This window comes from Notamacropus eugenii, chromosome 3 (assembly GCF_028372415.1).
Source record: "Notamacropus eugenii isolate mMacEug1 chromosome 3, mMacEug1.pri_v2, whole genome shotgun sequence".
Lineage (NCBI taxonomy): Eukaryota > Metazoa > Chordata > Mammalia > Diprotodontia > Macropodidae > Notamacropus > Notamacropus eugenii.
The window spans coordinates 282,525,635-282,543,046 of NC_092874.1; the positions used below are offsets into that span (position 1 = coordinate 282,525,635).

At 38.4% G+C, this 17,412-nt stretch overlaps 1 protein-coding gene across 1 annotated transcript in view; it reads right to left on the reverse strand.

Moving 5' to 3' along the window:
- ANKS1B (ankyrin repeat and sterile alpha motif domain containing 1B) overlaps positions 1-17,412 on the reverse strand; it is a 1,189,006-nt gene that overhangs the window by 923,779 nt on the left and 247,815 nt on the right. Inside the window, exon 6 of the mRNA XM_072655669.1 lies at positions 10,562-10,698. Within this exon, the coding sequence (XP_072511770.1) occupies positions 10,562-10,698 (137 nt within the window). The remainder of the gene's footprint in view (positions 1-10,561; positions 10,699-17,412) is intronic.

Consider the following 17,412-nt stretch of genomic DNA (forward strand, 5'->3'; position numbering starts at 1 on the left):
CAGGTTCAGAACTCTGCTTTCTATAACATGTTGCTCACCCAAGGTGACAAAGTTACCAAGGGACTGATTTGAACCTGGATCCCGAGACTCCAAATGCAGCGTTCATTATTGCATTTTCTTTTCAGGATTTTAAGTTTTCTTTCTATGTTTGCAAATGACATTTTCCTCAATGGTCTCCTTCTCTTTGCTTTTTTCTGGATTTGGCATCAGAGAACTTGGGTTCTCACTCTTCCTTTACTCATTCCTGTGTGATCCTAGGCAAACTCTTTAACCTCTCTTGGCCTTTGCTGCTTCCTTCATCTATCAATGGAGAAGAGGTTGGGAGGACAGCCAAGATGGTGGTCTGGTAGAATGCAATACAATGAGCTCTGCTCCACAAACTTTCTAGACAGATCTAGAAAACACACCCTGAAGAGGGAATCCAGAAAAAGTCACAACAACTTAATCTGTCCAGCCTAGCTTGACATGAAGAGATAGTCCAAGGGGCTGTGCATCAGAATGAGAGGAGGTCCCAGACCCATACTAGGACACTTCAATGGGGTCAGGTGCTGACTGGTAGCTTTATCTTCTACTGTCCAGTGATGGGACACAGATCCAGGACAGAAGGAGAAGGAGACCTGTGCAGTGGAGTGGTGTTCCCCGGGTAGGGAAGCACTGGACTGTGTATGAAGAAAAGATGTTCAGAAGCCAGCAAAAGCAGCAGCATGTGATGCAGACTCTAGGTGCAGAGCTGGGTCCCATCTCCAGAATCTAGCCTAGTCTTCACAGGAACCACCGAGGCAGGAACCTCAGACTAAAGGAAGCCTACAGTCTTGCCGATGGGTGCCAATAGAGTTTTCCACCTTGCTAATAGGAATGGAGTCCAGCATCACTTTCCCCCCCATACTCTCTCTTCCATTCCAATTTGTCTGTCACTGGGCCACTTGCAAATACACTTCTTTCATCCACTTTGTCCCACTCTTGGATATCATAATTTCCTTTTCTACAAACTTTTTTCTCACAATTTTCTTTTTGACAATTTTCTTCTGGATGACTCAGTCCAAACCAAAAATTAAAAAGATAATGAAAATTTCTTTCTTTCCTTGTCAGTCAAACTGAATATCCCCAACTGCATTTTCTGTGACTCACAATTTAAACATGTATTAGTTTTATCCTTCTGAAAGGAGAATAGACATTTTTTTATCCTCATGACTGAAAACCTTTTATTTTCTATTGGTACAAAATATGCAATTTCCATTCCTATTATTAGCTTATTTTTCCAGTCCATCTCTTACCTAAAAATGCTCAAAATAGTGAGAGAACATGAAATAGTGAATAGTCTGGTGGTTCTGGGATCAAAGAACCACTCGTTCAAACTAGGTTATCTTCTTGCTTGGTCATTCAGTCATGCCTGATTCTTTGCAACCGCGTAGCATGCCAAGTCTTTACATCCTCCACTGTCTCCCAAACTCTTTCCAAATTCATGTCTGTTGCTTGCATGACACTGTCTATCCTCTACCATCCCATTCTCCTTCTTCCTTCAATCTTTCCCAGCACCAGAGTCTTTGCCAATGAGTCCTGTCTTCACATTATGTAGCCAAATGTTTAACCTTCACCTTCAGTGTTTGTCCTTCCAATGAATAGTCACTTAATTTTCTGTTTTTTACTTTACAATATTCACTTTTTCACTTTTATAAGAATTTGAGTTCCAATTTTTTTTCCTGTCCTTCCACCCTCCCCAAGATGTCATGCAATCTGATATAGGCTATACATGTACAATCATATTCAACATATTTCCACATTAGTCATGCTGTGAAAGAAGAATCAGAATAAAAGGGAAAACTATGAGAAAGAAAAAACAAAACCAAAAGAGAGAAAAATGGTATGCTTTAATCTACATTCAGACTCCGTAGTTCTTTCTCTGGACGTAGATAGCATTTACCATCACGAGTCTTTTGGAATTAGTTCACTGCTGAGAAGAGCTATATGTATCAAAGTTGGTCATTGCATAAGGTTCTTGTTACTGTGTGCAGTGTTCTCCTGGTTCTGCTACCTTCACTCAGCATCAGTTCATGTGAGTCTTTTCAGGTTTTTCTGAAATCAGCCTGCTCATCATTTCTTATAGAACAATAGTACTTCATTACATTCATATACCACAACTTGTTCAGCCATTTCCCAAATGATGGGAATCCCCTCAATTTCCAATTATTGGCCACCACAAAAAGAGCTGCTGTAAATATTTTTGTACATGTGGGTCCTTTTCCATTTTTATGATCTCTTTGAGATACAGACCCAGTACTGATATTGCTGGATCAAAGACGATGCATAGTTTTATAGCTTTCTAACATAGTTCCAAATTGCTCTCCAGTACGATTGTGTAAGTTCACAACTTCACTAGCAATGCATTAGTGTCCCAATTTTCCCACATCTTCTCCAACATTTATCATTTTCCTTTTTGGTCATATTATTCAATCTGATGGATGTAAAGTGGTACCTCAGAGCTGTTTTAATTTGAATTTTTCTAAACAATAGTGATTTAGAGCATTTTTTCATATGACTACTGATAGTTATAATTTCTTCATCTGAAAACTGGCTGTTCATATCCTTTGACCATTTATCAACAGGAGAATGACTTGTATTCTTACAAATTTCACTTGGTTCTCTACATATTTTAGAAATGAAGCCTTTATCAGAGACACTAGGTGTAAAATTGTTTCTCAGCTTTCTGTTTCCCTTCTAATCTTAGTTGCATTGGCTTTGTGCAAAATATTTTTGATTTAATGTAACCAAAATCATCCATTTTACATTTCATAATGTTTTCTATCTATTGTTGGGTCATAAATTCTTCCTTTCTCCATAGATGTGACAGGCAAACTAGTCCTTGCTCCCTTAATTTGCTTATAGGTATCAATCTTTATATCCATTTTGACCTTATCTTGGTATATCATGTAAAATAAGTTAATTTTTCTTAAGTACTGACTGATTTAATCTCTTTCTAGTCCAAGGGACTCTCAAAAGTCTTGTCTAGCACCAGAATTCAAAAGTGTCAATTCAGGGGTGCTCACCTTTCCTTATAGTCAAACTCTCACACCCATATATTGCTACTAGAAAAATCATAATTGACTATATGGACCTTAGTCAGCAAGGCGATGTTTCCATTTTTTAGTATGCTGTCCAGATCACCTTGCACAACCTCCTTATTTTACAGATAAAGAAAGATTAGCCTGAAGAGATGAAAGAACTTGCTAAGATTTTTTCTATGTGTGGGGGGGCATGATTTCAACCCCAAATTGAAAAAATCTGATACCGAATAACTGGATGACTTTAGGCAAGTTACATAACCTCTCTCCACCTCAGTTTCATCATCCATAAAGTGGGGTTAATAACACCAGTATGGCTTACCTCATAGGGTTGCTGTTCAGCTAAAATGATATAATACTCATAAAACTTACTGCCAAAGGTAAAGGGCCATAGGTATAAATTAGTATTTTTAAAACACTTGGAAGTTTCAAAGAGATATGATTTCTTTTAAAATTATTTCTTGCCATTAACCCTGCCCTGATTTTTCTTTAAATATATTATCTAAAAGTCTCTGAATCTAATTTCCTGCTCTCAGAGCTAAATGCTTTTGCTTCTTCTATACCCACTCAATCTTCTTATTTTTAAACTGGACATATGTGACCTATAACCCTGCAATGCCCAGCACAATGCAATGTGCCATATTCAGCAAAGAAATTAATTGAGAGACAATGCTGATCTATGGCAATAAATAAGGGAGAGATGAAACTGAGGGTATTACAGTAAATATGGAAAAATCTGTTGAATTTGATGAGCTCGTGTTAAATACTGACTATATATCAAGCATTGTGTGAGACATTAGAGAAACTAAAATAAAAATCAATCTTTTTCTTTAATCAGTCAACAAGCCTTTATTAAATCTATACTATGTGCCAGACATTGAGCTAAGTGCTAGAGATATTAACATGAGGGACAGCTAATGAAAACTGATATAATTAGTTTATTGGGGATGGGAGAGAGGTCATAGAAAACCAGCAAAATCATCTTCAAAATTCCCACAAGAAAAGATTGCCTATTATGAAATTCACAGTGACCCTGGGAAACTCTTCAATAGTACAAAAGGTGACATCAAACACTGCCTTGGGAAATGGTGCCTTCTTCCACAAGAGCCCATTTTACTGTTGGACAACTACAATCACTAAGAAAAGTTTCCTTATATGGAGCTCCAGTTTGCTCTCTACAACTTTCATGATCTTATTTCTGCCTTCTGGAACTGAGAAGAACCAAGCAAATCCCTCTTCAATAGGAAAACTCTTAAAATTTTTGCAGATAGCTACCAGGTTCCCCTAAGTTTGCCTTTCTCTAGGCTAAGCAACCACCCATGCCATTCAGATAGCATGGGTCATATGGCTTCTTACCAATCTAGGTGATGTTCTGTAGATAATCTTTTGATTAACTTCCCAAACTGAGATGTCTAGAACTAGGCATATATACATGTAGCTTCATTGGTGAACAATACAACTCACTTCAGTTTGCTGTTTAGTCATCTCAGTCATGCCTGATTCTTTGTGACCTCATTTGGCGTTTTCTTGGCAAAGATACTGGAGTGGTTTGCCATTTCTTTCTCCACCTCATTTTACAAATGAGGAAACTGAGGCAAACAGGGTAAAGTGACTTGCCCAGAGTCACTAAAAAAGGTCTGAGGCTGGATTTAAACTCAGGTCTTCCTGTGCTCTGTCCATTCAACCACCTAGCTGATCCCTCATTTAAATGGTCCTGGATACTAGGGGCAGCTAGGTGGTGCAGTGGATAGGGCACCAGTGCAGGAGTCAGGAGGACCTGAGTTCAAATCTCACCTCAGATACTTGACATTCACTAGCTGTGTGACCTTGGGCAACTCACTTAACCCCAATTGCCTCATCCTGGGTCATCTCCAGTCATCCCGATGAATCACTGGATTCAAATGATTCTGGAGGAGAAGTTTGACTGGTGACCTGCACAGCCCTCCCTCACTCAAAACAAAGACAAGTGCAAGTCATGCCATCATTTCTCTGATGGCATGGTCTTTGGCAATGAAGGATGAACATACACACAGGTCCTGGATATTATCATGGAATAGACTTAAAGCGAAAAAAAAAAACCCAACCCTCTCATTTTACAGATGACTAAACTGAGGCTCAAGGAAGAATTGATTTGCCGAGGGGGATGCTGCATCTTGCTCTTCCTAACTCTTATTTTGACATCCTATCTACTGGGTACCTCTAGCATTATGGTTTTTTTTTTTCTTAATTCACCTTGATGATTTCAATTCATTCTTTAAGTTCCCAAGAAGTTGGAAGTCCTCCAAATTTCCTTTCTAACTCCAAATCTAAGATACTGAAGCTTAAAAAAGGAAAGCAAATATTGCATTTTAAAAGAGATATGAACAAGGAGAGATGATCAATAGGGTGAATTAAAGCATGAGAGAGAGGGAGAGAGAGAAAAGGAGAGAAAGGGAAAGACAGAGAGAGGGAAAGAGAGAGAGAGAGAGAGAGAAGGAAAGAGAGAGAGAGAGAGAGAGACAAACAGACAGACAGACAGAGAGAGTAGCTCACTGAACTGATGCCACTGCATCAGTTATTAAGGCACTAATATCTGATGAAAGTCATCATCAGTGCCAAAGTGAATCAGGTCTCTTTACCGGAAACAAGAGATTGAGGCAAGTCAATAGACCCAAAGCCTCCATTGTTCTCTTCCCAATGCACCCTGACTCAGAAACAGAGATCCTTGAACTGCAAAGAAACACCAGGAGTTAAATTCCCTGGTCCATATAAATCTTTTGTATTCATTATCAACTGAATTAAGAATGTTTCCTGTTAAACATTACAGTATACTTACAAAATTAAAAGTAACAAAAAGGAGAGAGGACCAAGCAAAGAAGAAAGAACAAATAAGTGATATACAGCTAAAAATTAGAGGTAATAGGTTATCTGCTTTGTCAAATAAAACCAACTCAATGGGAGATCCCAAAGAATTTCTGATCTCAATTCCTGGGAAACCCACATATTTACAAGTCACTTGACTATACAAATGCAATCCTATCACCACTCCACTCCAATATACCCCATCTCTACTCTACTCTGTTCTCCTTTCTTCTCCTTTCGGTTACTATTTGCATCATAGTACCAGACACGTGAAGTGTAAAAGGACCTCACTGGACATCTACTCTAACCTTTTTATGATACACATGAGGAACTAAAGTCCAGGAAATGAAATAACTTACACAACATCACATAGGTAGTAAACATCAGAAGCAGAATTTGAAGTCAGACCATATAGGATAAGAGGTTTAGAGTTGAAGGAAACTCAGAGGTCATTTAGTCCAACCCTTTCTTTTTAAAGGAATGAAAACTGAGACCCAGGGAAACCAAATGACTTGCCCAAAATCAAAGAAGTGTGAGTCAATAACTTTTTAAATAGATTTTATTCATTTTTGGAATGGGTTTTTTAGAATAGACAAATAAGTTATCTTGTACAATTATAGAAATCTCACACAATTACAGAAATTCAGATCTCAAGGGGACCTCAGATCTCCTTAGGGAGAAACAAGAATGTTGGTGAATTCACCTTGTAGGATGAACAAATTAGCTCTTCTGTCTCTAACTTACATACCTTTTACAATCCTTTCCAAGTAATTAGACTTAATATCAGCTAGCGTTCCTGAGAGAAGAATTATAACAAATTTGTAAATCAGCCCCCTATCTACAGGTAGAGTGCCAAGGTGAATACTTTGATTGCTATGCAATATTTTGCCCTCATGAAGGTCAGTAATACTTATTAGCAAATGAGAATGTATTTGGATCCGAAAGCAGGAATTTTATACTTCTTAGATATTTCATCAGAGAGCCAGGCTGAGTCAAACTTTTATTCCATGTGCTGAAATCTCCCATTAAAGAATAATGCTTTAATATATTATCTAATAATTTATTTGACCTTTTTTAATCCCTGACACACCTGTAAATTTGGCAAAACATGCTCTCACTCCTCATTTCCAAGGCTTTGCCTCTACCCCAGCACCAACTGTTGTCCATTCTCTCTGGCACAATGGTCCTAATCTTTCAAATAAAAAAGAAGTGAGAAAATATAGAAGGTCAAAGGTCAATAGAGACTATCAAGAAATAGATGAAAGAACCACTATGCCCCCCGTCTTTTACCCAAAGAGGTAAAAGTCATTTACTTGTCCAAGGACAGACATATATCAAGTGGCAGAGTTGGGATTTCTATTCAGGACCTCTCTGTCTGGATCCAAATCCAATGCTTTCTTCCACCATGTTCCGCAGACTCTCCTTTATAATATCCCAGAGAGAAAATGTATCCGGTGTTCGTTTAACACCAAGGAGACTAAGAGATGGACAGGAGATAAAGTTGGCGTGAAAATTAAAGTGTCTGGATTCCTATTTGCTCTACTTCAGAATTTTGGAAATATAAAATAACTTTATGGTGATTTAAACTTAGGAAAAGCTGAATGGGGTTAGCAGCAAAAAATCTAGTCTGGGAATTAGGAAGACCAGATCTTAAATCCCACTTCTGCCGTATGTTGGTTGTGTGACTCCAGACAAGTCATTCAATTTTTCTGTGTTCCAGGCAAATCTTTAAGTTGCTAAGGAAGTGTCAATACACATTGATTAACAGGTATTTCAGCTCTATTACCAATGAAATCACAGGTCCCATCCAAAAAAATCATAATTTATAGGTCCTGGTACAATTACTTAGCATAGACTAAATAACAGTTGATACTTGATGACTCTCAAAGAATTTTGATTTCTTGCGTCAGATAACTGGGGGAGAAATGGGAGTAGTGGAAGAGAGGTCATGCTTTTGGCAGAACATTAGGATTTTTTTTAAAACAATGAATAGTAATTTTTAAAAGGTCAGCTAGGATCACCAGGACTGGATTCAGGAAGACTCATGTTCCTGAGTTGCAATCCAACCTCAGACACAAAATAGCTGTGTGATCCTGAAAATGTCACTTAACTCTGTTTGCCTCAGTTTCTTGTCCGTAAAATGAGCTAGAGAAGGAATTGGCAAACCACTCCAGTGTCTTTGCCAAAACCCCACATGGGGTCACAAAATGTCAGATATAACTGAACAACAATTTTTTAAAAACCTGATTTACAAGACGGTTGCTGATTTTACTTTCTGTTTCAAGAGTACTGGCCACCAAGTGTGCTCTCAGAAATATAAACAGCATCAAAATCAACTAACACTTAGAAATACTTGTTGACTTATTCTTGATTGGGAGAAACAGCATGGTATAATGGAAAGGAACAGGGAGCTTTTGTCCGGACTCTGAAATTAGGTAACCATGAGTAAGTCATATGCCTTCTCTGAACCTCATGTTCTTCTGGAATAAAATTAGGGAGTTCGGTTTGATGCTTTTTCAGAGTACTTTAATGTCTCATATTTTAACCTGTTCTGTCCCTTCCCAATTCATTCCATGGTAGCCCAGCCCATTGTGTTCTGCTGTATTCTCATTTGGCCTAGAGCACAGGGCACTGGACTCAGAGTCAAGAAGTTCTGGGTTCAATTCCCACCACAGATGCTAGCTAGTTTGAACCTAGACATGTAACTTTACTTTGCTGTACCTCAATTTTCTTCATCTTTAAAGTGAAAGAGCTGGACTCATTGGCCTCTAAGATCCCTTAAAATCTATGATTATATTCTATTCCATTATACCCAACCATGTTCTTGAAAGTATTTGCAGATAATGCAGTATCATCGCTGCCTTTTAGCCTCTAGTGCTGGATCCAATGGGATGTCCTCCCCACTCTCCTGAAAAGGTAAGTGAACTGTACATCTAGTCTTTGTCCCCTGCTCCTTCCCTCCCCAGCTCCCCCTAATCTGGGGAAATAATCCAATGTCATGGCTCTCTTGAAGATATGCCCTTGTAAAATTCATCTCCAAAAAGCTGTTCTCAGCTATGAATACAAGTCCCACATACTGAGCAACATCCATCCATCCAGCTGATGCCATACTGAGAATGTTAAAGGTACTGAGCACCCCGCTGCTCATTTTGACCAAAGCAGCCTTGAAAACAGAGACTTGTCCTGAAATTGGCTAATAGCAGCTGCTGTTTCTATATATCCAGGGCGATGCTGAATGATTCCGATTAGAATCAAAATTCCTCCCCTCTCTCCTCCACCCACCCTTGGATCTGAGGAGATCCATTCAGAAGGAGTGAGGTAGAGCACACCACAATGTGCCGGGTCCATCTGTTGGCAGCAGTATGATGCAAACAGCTTTGTAAGTTCTATTTTCAATGAAATATCACAGAACAGCTTGTCCCAATGATATTTCTAAAGCATGCCTGCAAGCCGCCTACTGGGAAACCCAATGAAGAAGGCAAGGGAGGAGAGCAAGGAATACACAGAGTCAAAGGACAGAGAAAGGAGAGGAGAATGAAAGCAGGGGGAAGAGATTCAAGATTATACACCCCCAACTGTATATGTATAAATGCCCACATTTCATAGAAATATATGTACAAATACATACATTTCATGAAAATATATGTATACACTGCATACCTTATAAATTTTGTTTAAAACTCATTTTTATTTATTCTTCATATACACATTTGTTATTAGAGATCTAATCTGAGGCTTTCCCATATATACATAATTTGAGGGTTTTCTTCTCTATAAACCATTGTTTTCACTGGTACTTTAAATTTCCCATTTCTTGTATTTTCTTACTAAATAGAAGATATAACATTAATATGATAACAATAACATATTTATATACATATATACAAAATACATATATACATAGGTATACATACATACATATATATACATATATGTAGACAAAATATAAGCATGACACAGGACCACAAATTCAGAACTGGGAACTTTAATGTCATTGGTTAAGGAATTCCTTAAAGAAAGGAAACCTCAAATTGGCACAGAAATAAAGAAATAGGAAATATTGGAGAAAAAATAATAATTAAAAATTTGGAGAGAATTTCTTTCTTATCTTTTTTTTTCTTTTGGTCCAAATCTGTAGTTTCACTGGTATGGAGGATTTCCAAGGCAGAAACTCCCTCAATCAATGCAGATCTACAAAGATTCCACATTCACCTTGGGTGTCAAGACATAGAATGACTAGCCCAGATCCACACACTTCATATGTATCAGAGGTGGTATTTGAACTCATGTCTTCCATGACTCTGAAGCTGGTTCTCTATGCACTAGACCAATTACAACTTACCTTCATAATTAGTAGTTTTATAATATTGTGAAAATTTTTTTTTAAAGTTTCCCACATCTTTTTACATAGGCATAAATCCCTTTCTTCCCAATTACCCAGGGAGCTTGAAATGAAGCCTTGGCGCTTCGCAGATTCGAGTTTTCTCCCCTATAAATTCAAGAGGATGGAATGTATGACCCTCTAAGACATAAGTTCTGATGGTCTTATCTTTTCATAGTATGTTGATTTGAATACTCAACAATAATGGAGGCTGTCCTTATATACACATACATATATGGGGCCGGGGCACAGACTCAGGTGCTCATGTCTGGACACTTACCTGAGGTCGTATCACTTTGACAATATTTTTCAGAGCGGTGTCAGGAGATGGAGGCGAGCAATCAGGTGTGGGGCCTGTTGAGCTGTTTCTATGGTTACCGCTTCCTGGAGGCGTAATTGCTACCTGAGATGCATTATCTGTAAATAAAAATAGAATGGCCAGGAACTTAATGACTTCACTTACTTTCTAACGTCCAGGATGATTTCAAGGATGGAAATTCAGATTTCAGTTGTACACTTGTCATCTTTGAAGCCATAAAATGAGGGATGTCTGAATCCCTGAATGGAGGGCTTCACCAACAATGTATTAGATATTTTGTTCCAATAGTAGTTGATAAATGTCTATCCCCTTATGGTATAGTTCTGAGAGCCTAAGGGGAGTGAGAGCTGAATCATGATCTTCTCATTCAAAATAACTGCAAATACCCCAGGGCTGATATGGATGATAGAACCTAATTGCCTAAAAGATGCAGACCCATTGATTAGAGAATGGCCCAGCAATTTCTAGTACATGAATACACGAGGAAAGAAGAATAAGATAATTTCAGAGATCTTGGGGGAATATTTTGTGAACAGAAAAAGAGCAAAGTAAGCAGTTCCAGAAAATTTGTTCACATCATGCTATCAGCAATGTAAACCATAAAATAACCAAAATATAAACCAAAACACAACAGTAAACACCATAAAATTATAAATGTCTGGCCTCCGGGGAAGACTGGAGAAAATGTACTTCTTTCCATTCTTTTCAAAACAGAGGGTGGGGGAATGGGCTAGGGGATAGGCTATCACATCTACTGTTATAAGCCATGGATGTGCTGGCTGTATCTTTTCCTCTTTATTTTTAATGTGTTCATTCCAAGACAAGGATGGCTGAGTAGGTGAGGTAGGAGGGGTTTATTTAGAAACAAATAACATGTTAAAATTGAATTATCAAAAAACGTGCCATGCAACTAGGGTATAGTGGCTAGAGGACCAGCAAAAGTTAGGTTTAAGTCCAGTCTCTGATACCCACAAGTTGTAGGATCCTGGAAAGTCCCTTAATGACTCTATTATCTACCACCTTTAACTCTATAAGTTAAAAAAAAAAATAAAAGATGCTACACAGGCAGAAGGAGTTTCCTTATCCAGGTGGTATCTATGTCCATCACAGACCTAGTTCCTATCCCCTATCAATAAAATAATTTTTCAAAGATATTTCAACCTGCCTTTTGTTTCATTGATTTGTGGCATGCTTTAAAATGAGTTATCTCTTCATTTCTCAGATGATTTTTTTAAAGCCAGACTAGTAAATTCCATCTGTGTAGGGAACTCACAGAGTAGAAACTCCTTCTACCTGGACATATCAGTTGCTTCCTTTGACTTGTGTTCTTAGACACTGGATGGATCCCTGAGTCAAGAAGAGCCTGGTATAATAACTGTAGCTCACTTTAATATATTAACTTAAGGATTACCACAAGAACCAGCCTCAAAGCAATCCTGAAAGGTAGTGAGTACAAGTATTATTGTTATCATTAATACTAATAATTTACAGAGGAGCAGTAGAGGTTCAGAAAAGTAGTAACTCGTCCAGTATCACACAGCTAATGACCCTTAATAAAGTGTGGTGACATAGTAAGTAAGATGAGTCCTGGGTCTGGGAGCATCATAAGAGGATACAAAGCTCAGCTTCTACCCACTTGGCCTTGTCTGAGTCTATCAGTCTTGGGGCCACAATTCCCCAATTTACAAAACAAGGTAGTTTAAGATGCCATTTAAGGTCCTTTCCGACTCTGCAAGCTCGGCATGTAATATAAATCTTTGGGTGCCGTAACCAGCAATCTTCCCATTACATTCTCATGTGTGGATGACAGGACTTATGTGAACTCACCTGTCATCCCTCGTGCTATTTCATTTTGGTAAGATCACATAATCCCTCAAATGTAAGAGGCAACTAGATGCTGAAGCAGAAGGAGTGCTAGATCTGGAGCCTCGAAGACTTGAGTTTAAATGCCACTTCAGAAACAGGGATGTGATGCTTGTTAAATCAGGTAGTCTCTACCTCAACATCCTTATTATAAATAAGGAGTAAGAAAAACAGAATCAACAAGCTGCACATCCCCAAGTTGTGATAATCAAATGAGACATTTGTTCATCTTAAAGTGCTATGTAAATGTAGTTATTTTATTATTGTTATATGTCTTTTCAAAGTGGTTTTTCAAAGTTTTCTTGAGCAACAAGAAATAATAAAAATGAATGTCGAAAAAAGTGACAATTTTAGCAGGTTGTGGTGGAATGCAGATAGCCACTGAGAACATTACTATCACCTGAGATAACATGTCCCATTATGGGCAAAGGACTCAATAAATTTACTCACATCAAGGCAAGCTTGGACTTCTAACAGTGACAGCTACAATGTCCAAAACTCTCTCCTCTCAACAAACCTTCGAGGTAGGTACTACAAGTATTACTATCCTCATTTTAAAGATGAGAGATCTGAAGCTCAGAGAGGTTGTGATTTGTCCATAGTTACATAGACAGCAAATATTAGAATAGGTCTGCTAATTTTGAGTTCTATTTTCTTTTCATTCTACCTAACTGTTTCTACATATGCTTCGTAGATCATGCAACTGTTGATTGGCCAAATCAGCGGGGTGTTATGTATTATTCATTTAAGTTATATTAAAGCCTCAGCATGCAAACTATTCAAACTTGGAAAGTTGACAACACTTCAGAGAGGACAGAAAAATATTCTCTAAATATCTGCTTCTCAATTATGGAGTAGTTAGAAATTCTTTAGCTAAAATTCTACAGGAATGCTTCTTAGCGTCTTAAGACCATGGATGTTTGAAACCTGAATTTCCATCTGTGTGTAATTCATTAATAATAATTAACACTTTTTAAAGTGAAAATGAGTGACCACCCATTGCAAAATGGTTAAACAACCTGCAACACTGTGGAGTAGGAAGAGTACAGAGTTTTGAATGAAAGGATCTGAGGTCAAATCTTGATTTTGCCACTTATCACTAGCATAATTTCAGACAAGTTGTTTAATCTCTTTGGGTGTCAGCTTCCTCATCAGGGAAATGAGAAGTTGGATTAAATTGCCTCTGAGGCCAACTCCATCACCATACCCATGAATGTAAGATCTAATCACCTTCTTCCTTTTATTTTTTAATTAATTAATTTATTTTTAATTTTTTTATATAAGTTTTCAACATTCATTTCCACAAAATTTTAAGCTCCAAATTTTCTCTCCATCTCTCCCCTCCCTCCACCCCAAAATGCCTTGCATTCTGATTGCCCCTTCCACCAATGTGCTCTCCCTACTAACACCCCTCGCTTCCCTTATCCCCATCTTCTCTCTTGTCCTGTAGGGGAAGATTCATTTCTATACCCCATTACCTGTATTTCTTATTTCCCAGTTATATGCAAAAAACAATTGTCAACGTTGTTCCTAAAACCTTAAGCTCCAACTTCTCTTCCTTACTTCTTCCCTACCCATCCACACTGAGAAGGCAAGCAATTCAACATAGGCTCTATATGTGTAGTTTTGCAAATGACTTCCATAATAGTTATATTCTGTAAGACTCACTACATTTCCCTCTATCCTATTCTGCCCCCTCATTTCTTCTATTCTCTCTTTTGACCTTGTCCCTTCCTAAGTGTGTTTACTTCTAATTTCTCCCTCCTCCTATTTGCCCTCCTTTCCATCATCACCCACATCCAGCTTAGCCCCATCTCCTCTACTTTCCTGTAGTGTAAGATAGATTTTCATACCAAATTGAATGTGCATGTTATTCCTTCCTTGAGCCAAATGTGATGAGAGTAAGCTTCATTTTTTTCCCTCTCTCCTCCCCTCTTTCCCCCTCTATTGGAAAAGCTTTTTCTTGCCTCTTCTATGAGAGATAATTTGGCCCACTCCATTTCTCTCTTTCTCCTTCCAACTCACCCTGTGCTCTGTCTCTCTGTCTCTCTCTTCCACTCTCTCTCTCTATGTGTGTGTGTGTGTGTGTGTTTATAATCCCTCTAACTACTCAGATATTGAGGAAAGTTTCAAGGGTTACCAATATAATCTTTTCATATAGGAATGTAAAGAGTTTAACTTTAGTAAGCCCCTTGTGATTTTTCTTTCCTGTTTACTTTTTCATGTTTCTCTTCATTCTTTTGTATGAAAGTCAAATTTTCTTTTCAGCTCTGGTCTTTTCCACAAGAATGCTTGAAAATCCTTTATTTCATTGAATGACCATTTTCTCCACCTGAAGTAATATACTCAGTTTTCCTGGGTAGGTGATTCTTGGTTTTAATCCTAGTTACTTTTACTTCTAGATTATCATATTCCATGTCCTTTGCTCCCTTAGTGTAGAAAATGCTAGATCTTGTGTTACCCTGATTGTATTTCCACAATACTTGAATTGTTTCTTTCTAGCTGCTTGCAATATTTTCTCCTTGACCTGGGAACTCTGGAATTTGGCCACCATATTCCTAGGAGTTTCTCTTTTTGGATGTCTTTCAGGAGGTGATCTGTGGATTCTTTCAATATTTATTTTGCCCTCTGGTTCTAGAATCTCAGGGCAGTTTTCCTTGATAATTTCATGAAAGATGATGTCTAGGCTCATTTTTTGATCATGGCTTTCAGGTAGTTGCATAATTTTTAAATTGTCTCTCCTGGATCTATTTTCCAGGTCAGTTGTTTTTCCAATGAGATATTTCACATTATCTTCCATTTTTTCATTCTTTTGGTTTTGTTTTGTGATTTCTTGGTTTCTCATAAAGTCATTAGCTTTCATCTGTTCCATTCTAATTTTTTAAAGAACTATTTTCTTCAGCGAGCTTTTGAAACTTCTTTTCCATTTGGCTAATTCTGCTTTTTAAAGCATTCTTCTCCTCATTGACTTTTTGGACCTCTTTTTCCAACTGAGTTAGCCTATTTTTAAAAGTGTTATTTTCTTCAGCATTTTTTGAGTCTCTTTTAGCAAGGTGTTGACCAGCTTTTAGAGCTCTTCCATGGCTTGTGCCCATCTCATATTTATTTTGGAGGTACTAGATGCAGAAGCCTTGACTTCCTCTAACAGTATGCAATGTTCTTCCTCATCCAAAAGGATGGAAGAAAATACCTGTTCACTAAGAAAGTAACCTTCTATAGTCTTATTGTTTTCCCCCTTTTGGGGTATTTTTCCAACCAGTTACTTGACGTTTGGGTCCTTTGTCAAGAGTAGGCTATACTCTGGGGACCTATCAGTTCTCAGTTCCTCCAAGGTGGCACAATCAAGGAAGAGGAGTTTACTCCCTGGCCAGGCTTGTGGCTGAGATTCAGATCAGCTGCTCTGTTCTCCCAGGGGCTTTAGGCAGGGGCAGGGCCATCACTCAGGGCTGAGGTTCAGATCAGATGCTCAATTCCCTCAGGAGTTTTAGGTGGGGGTGGGGCCACCACTCAGGGCTGAAAGTCAGATCAGCTGCTCAATTCTCCCAGGGGCTTTATGCTGAGCACTCCAACAATGGAACAATGGACACTGGTGGCTGCCTGGAGCTGGGATTAGGGGAGGACTCTGCTTCCTTGTCACAGAGGTGAAAAAGCCCTCTCATAGACCTTTGAAACTGACTCTAGCATTTGTGGATTGGGGGATTTGGGAACTTCTGCTGCTTCCAGGGATTCCAGCCCTGTTCCTCCTGGCACCACGTGGCCAAGGCAGGGCTCTGCATCTGGTGTGACAGACCTTTCCCGTCAGCCTTCCAGGTCACAGAAATCTCCTTCACTCCATCGTTCTGTGGCTTCCGCTGCTTTAGAATTTGTTGAGAGTCTTTCGTTACAGGTATTTTATGGGCTGTGGGGGAAGAGCTAGAGTATATGCATCTTTCTACTCCATCATCTTCACTCTGCCCCCTCACCTCCTTCCTTTTAGTTGGAGAGGCAGGAGCAGAGAGCTGCAGGAGGCTGTACTTATCATTACACGTTTGCCATACTGATTGCCTTTGCTAAACTATCTGTCTTTGTTAAAGGGAAAGGCTCAATAGACTGGAAGTGGCTGTAAATGATAAGGTGTATATGTGGAAATGATTGTGATGGAAAAACAAAAGTGAATTGATAAAACTTTAAATAAATAAAAATATCTAGCTGGTTGAGCCAGTGATAATATTTGGTGCAATGATGATCAAATTTGTACATTCAAAGAATTTTGAACCTACATAATCCATCCTCTTGAACGATATGTGATTCCCTTTTCCAAAGTCTGTGACAGTCAACCAGGCTCTGCTTGAATACCTTCAGTGACCCAAAACTTATTACCTCCCAAGCCATTCAATTCCACTTTTGGCCAGTTCTCATCCTTAGCAATTTCTTCCATATATCAAGCTGAAATACATTTCTCTGTGACTTTCTTCCCTTCATCCTAGTTGTGCCCTCTGGGACTGAACAGAATAAGGCTAATCCCTCTTCTCTATGACAGCCTGTCAAATGTCTGAAGTCAGTGATAACTTGCAACTCTAAAGGGGCAAGAAGGGGCATCTTACTTCATTCTACTCTTCATCCACAGCCTGTACTTGGACTAAAATCTGCTATTTTGTAAAGAGAAATACTGGTTATAGCTAGGTTATAGCTTCTGAGAGCATTGGGATGAATTTCCATAAACCCAACTAAGGAAAAAAATGAAAATCTCACATTATTGGAATTACAAGGCATACATTCAAAACAGTTATAATAGCTTGCTTTTTTTGCAAAACATATTGCCATGTTAGTCACATTGTGAAAGAAAATACACACAAAATAACCTCAAGAAAAAATTTAAAAAGTATAGTTCAATCTGCATTCAGGCTCCATCAATACTTTCTCTGGGGATGGATAGCATTTTTCATCATAAGTCCTTCAGAAGTATCATA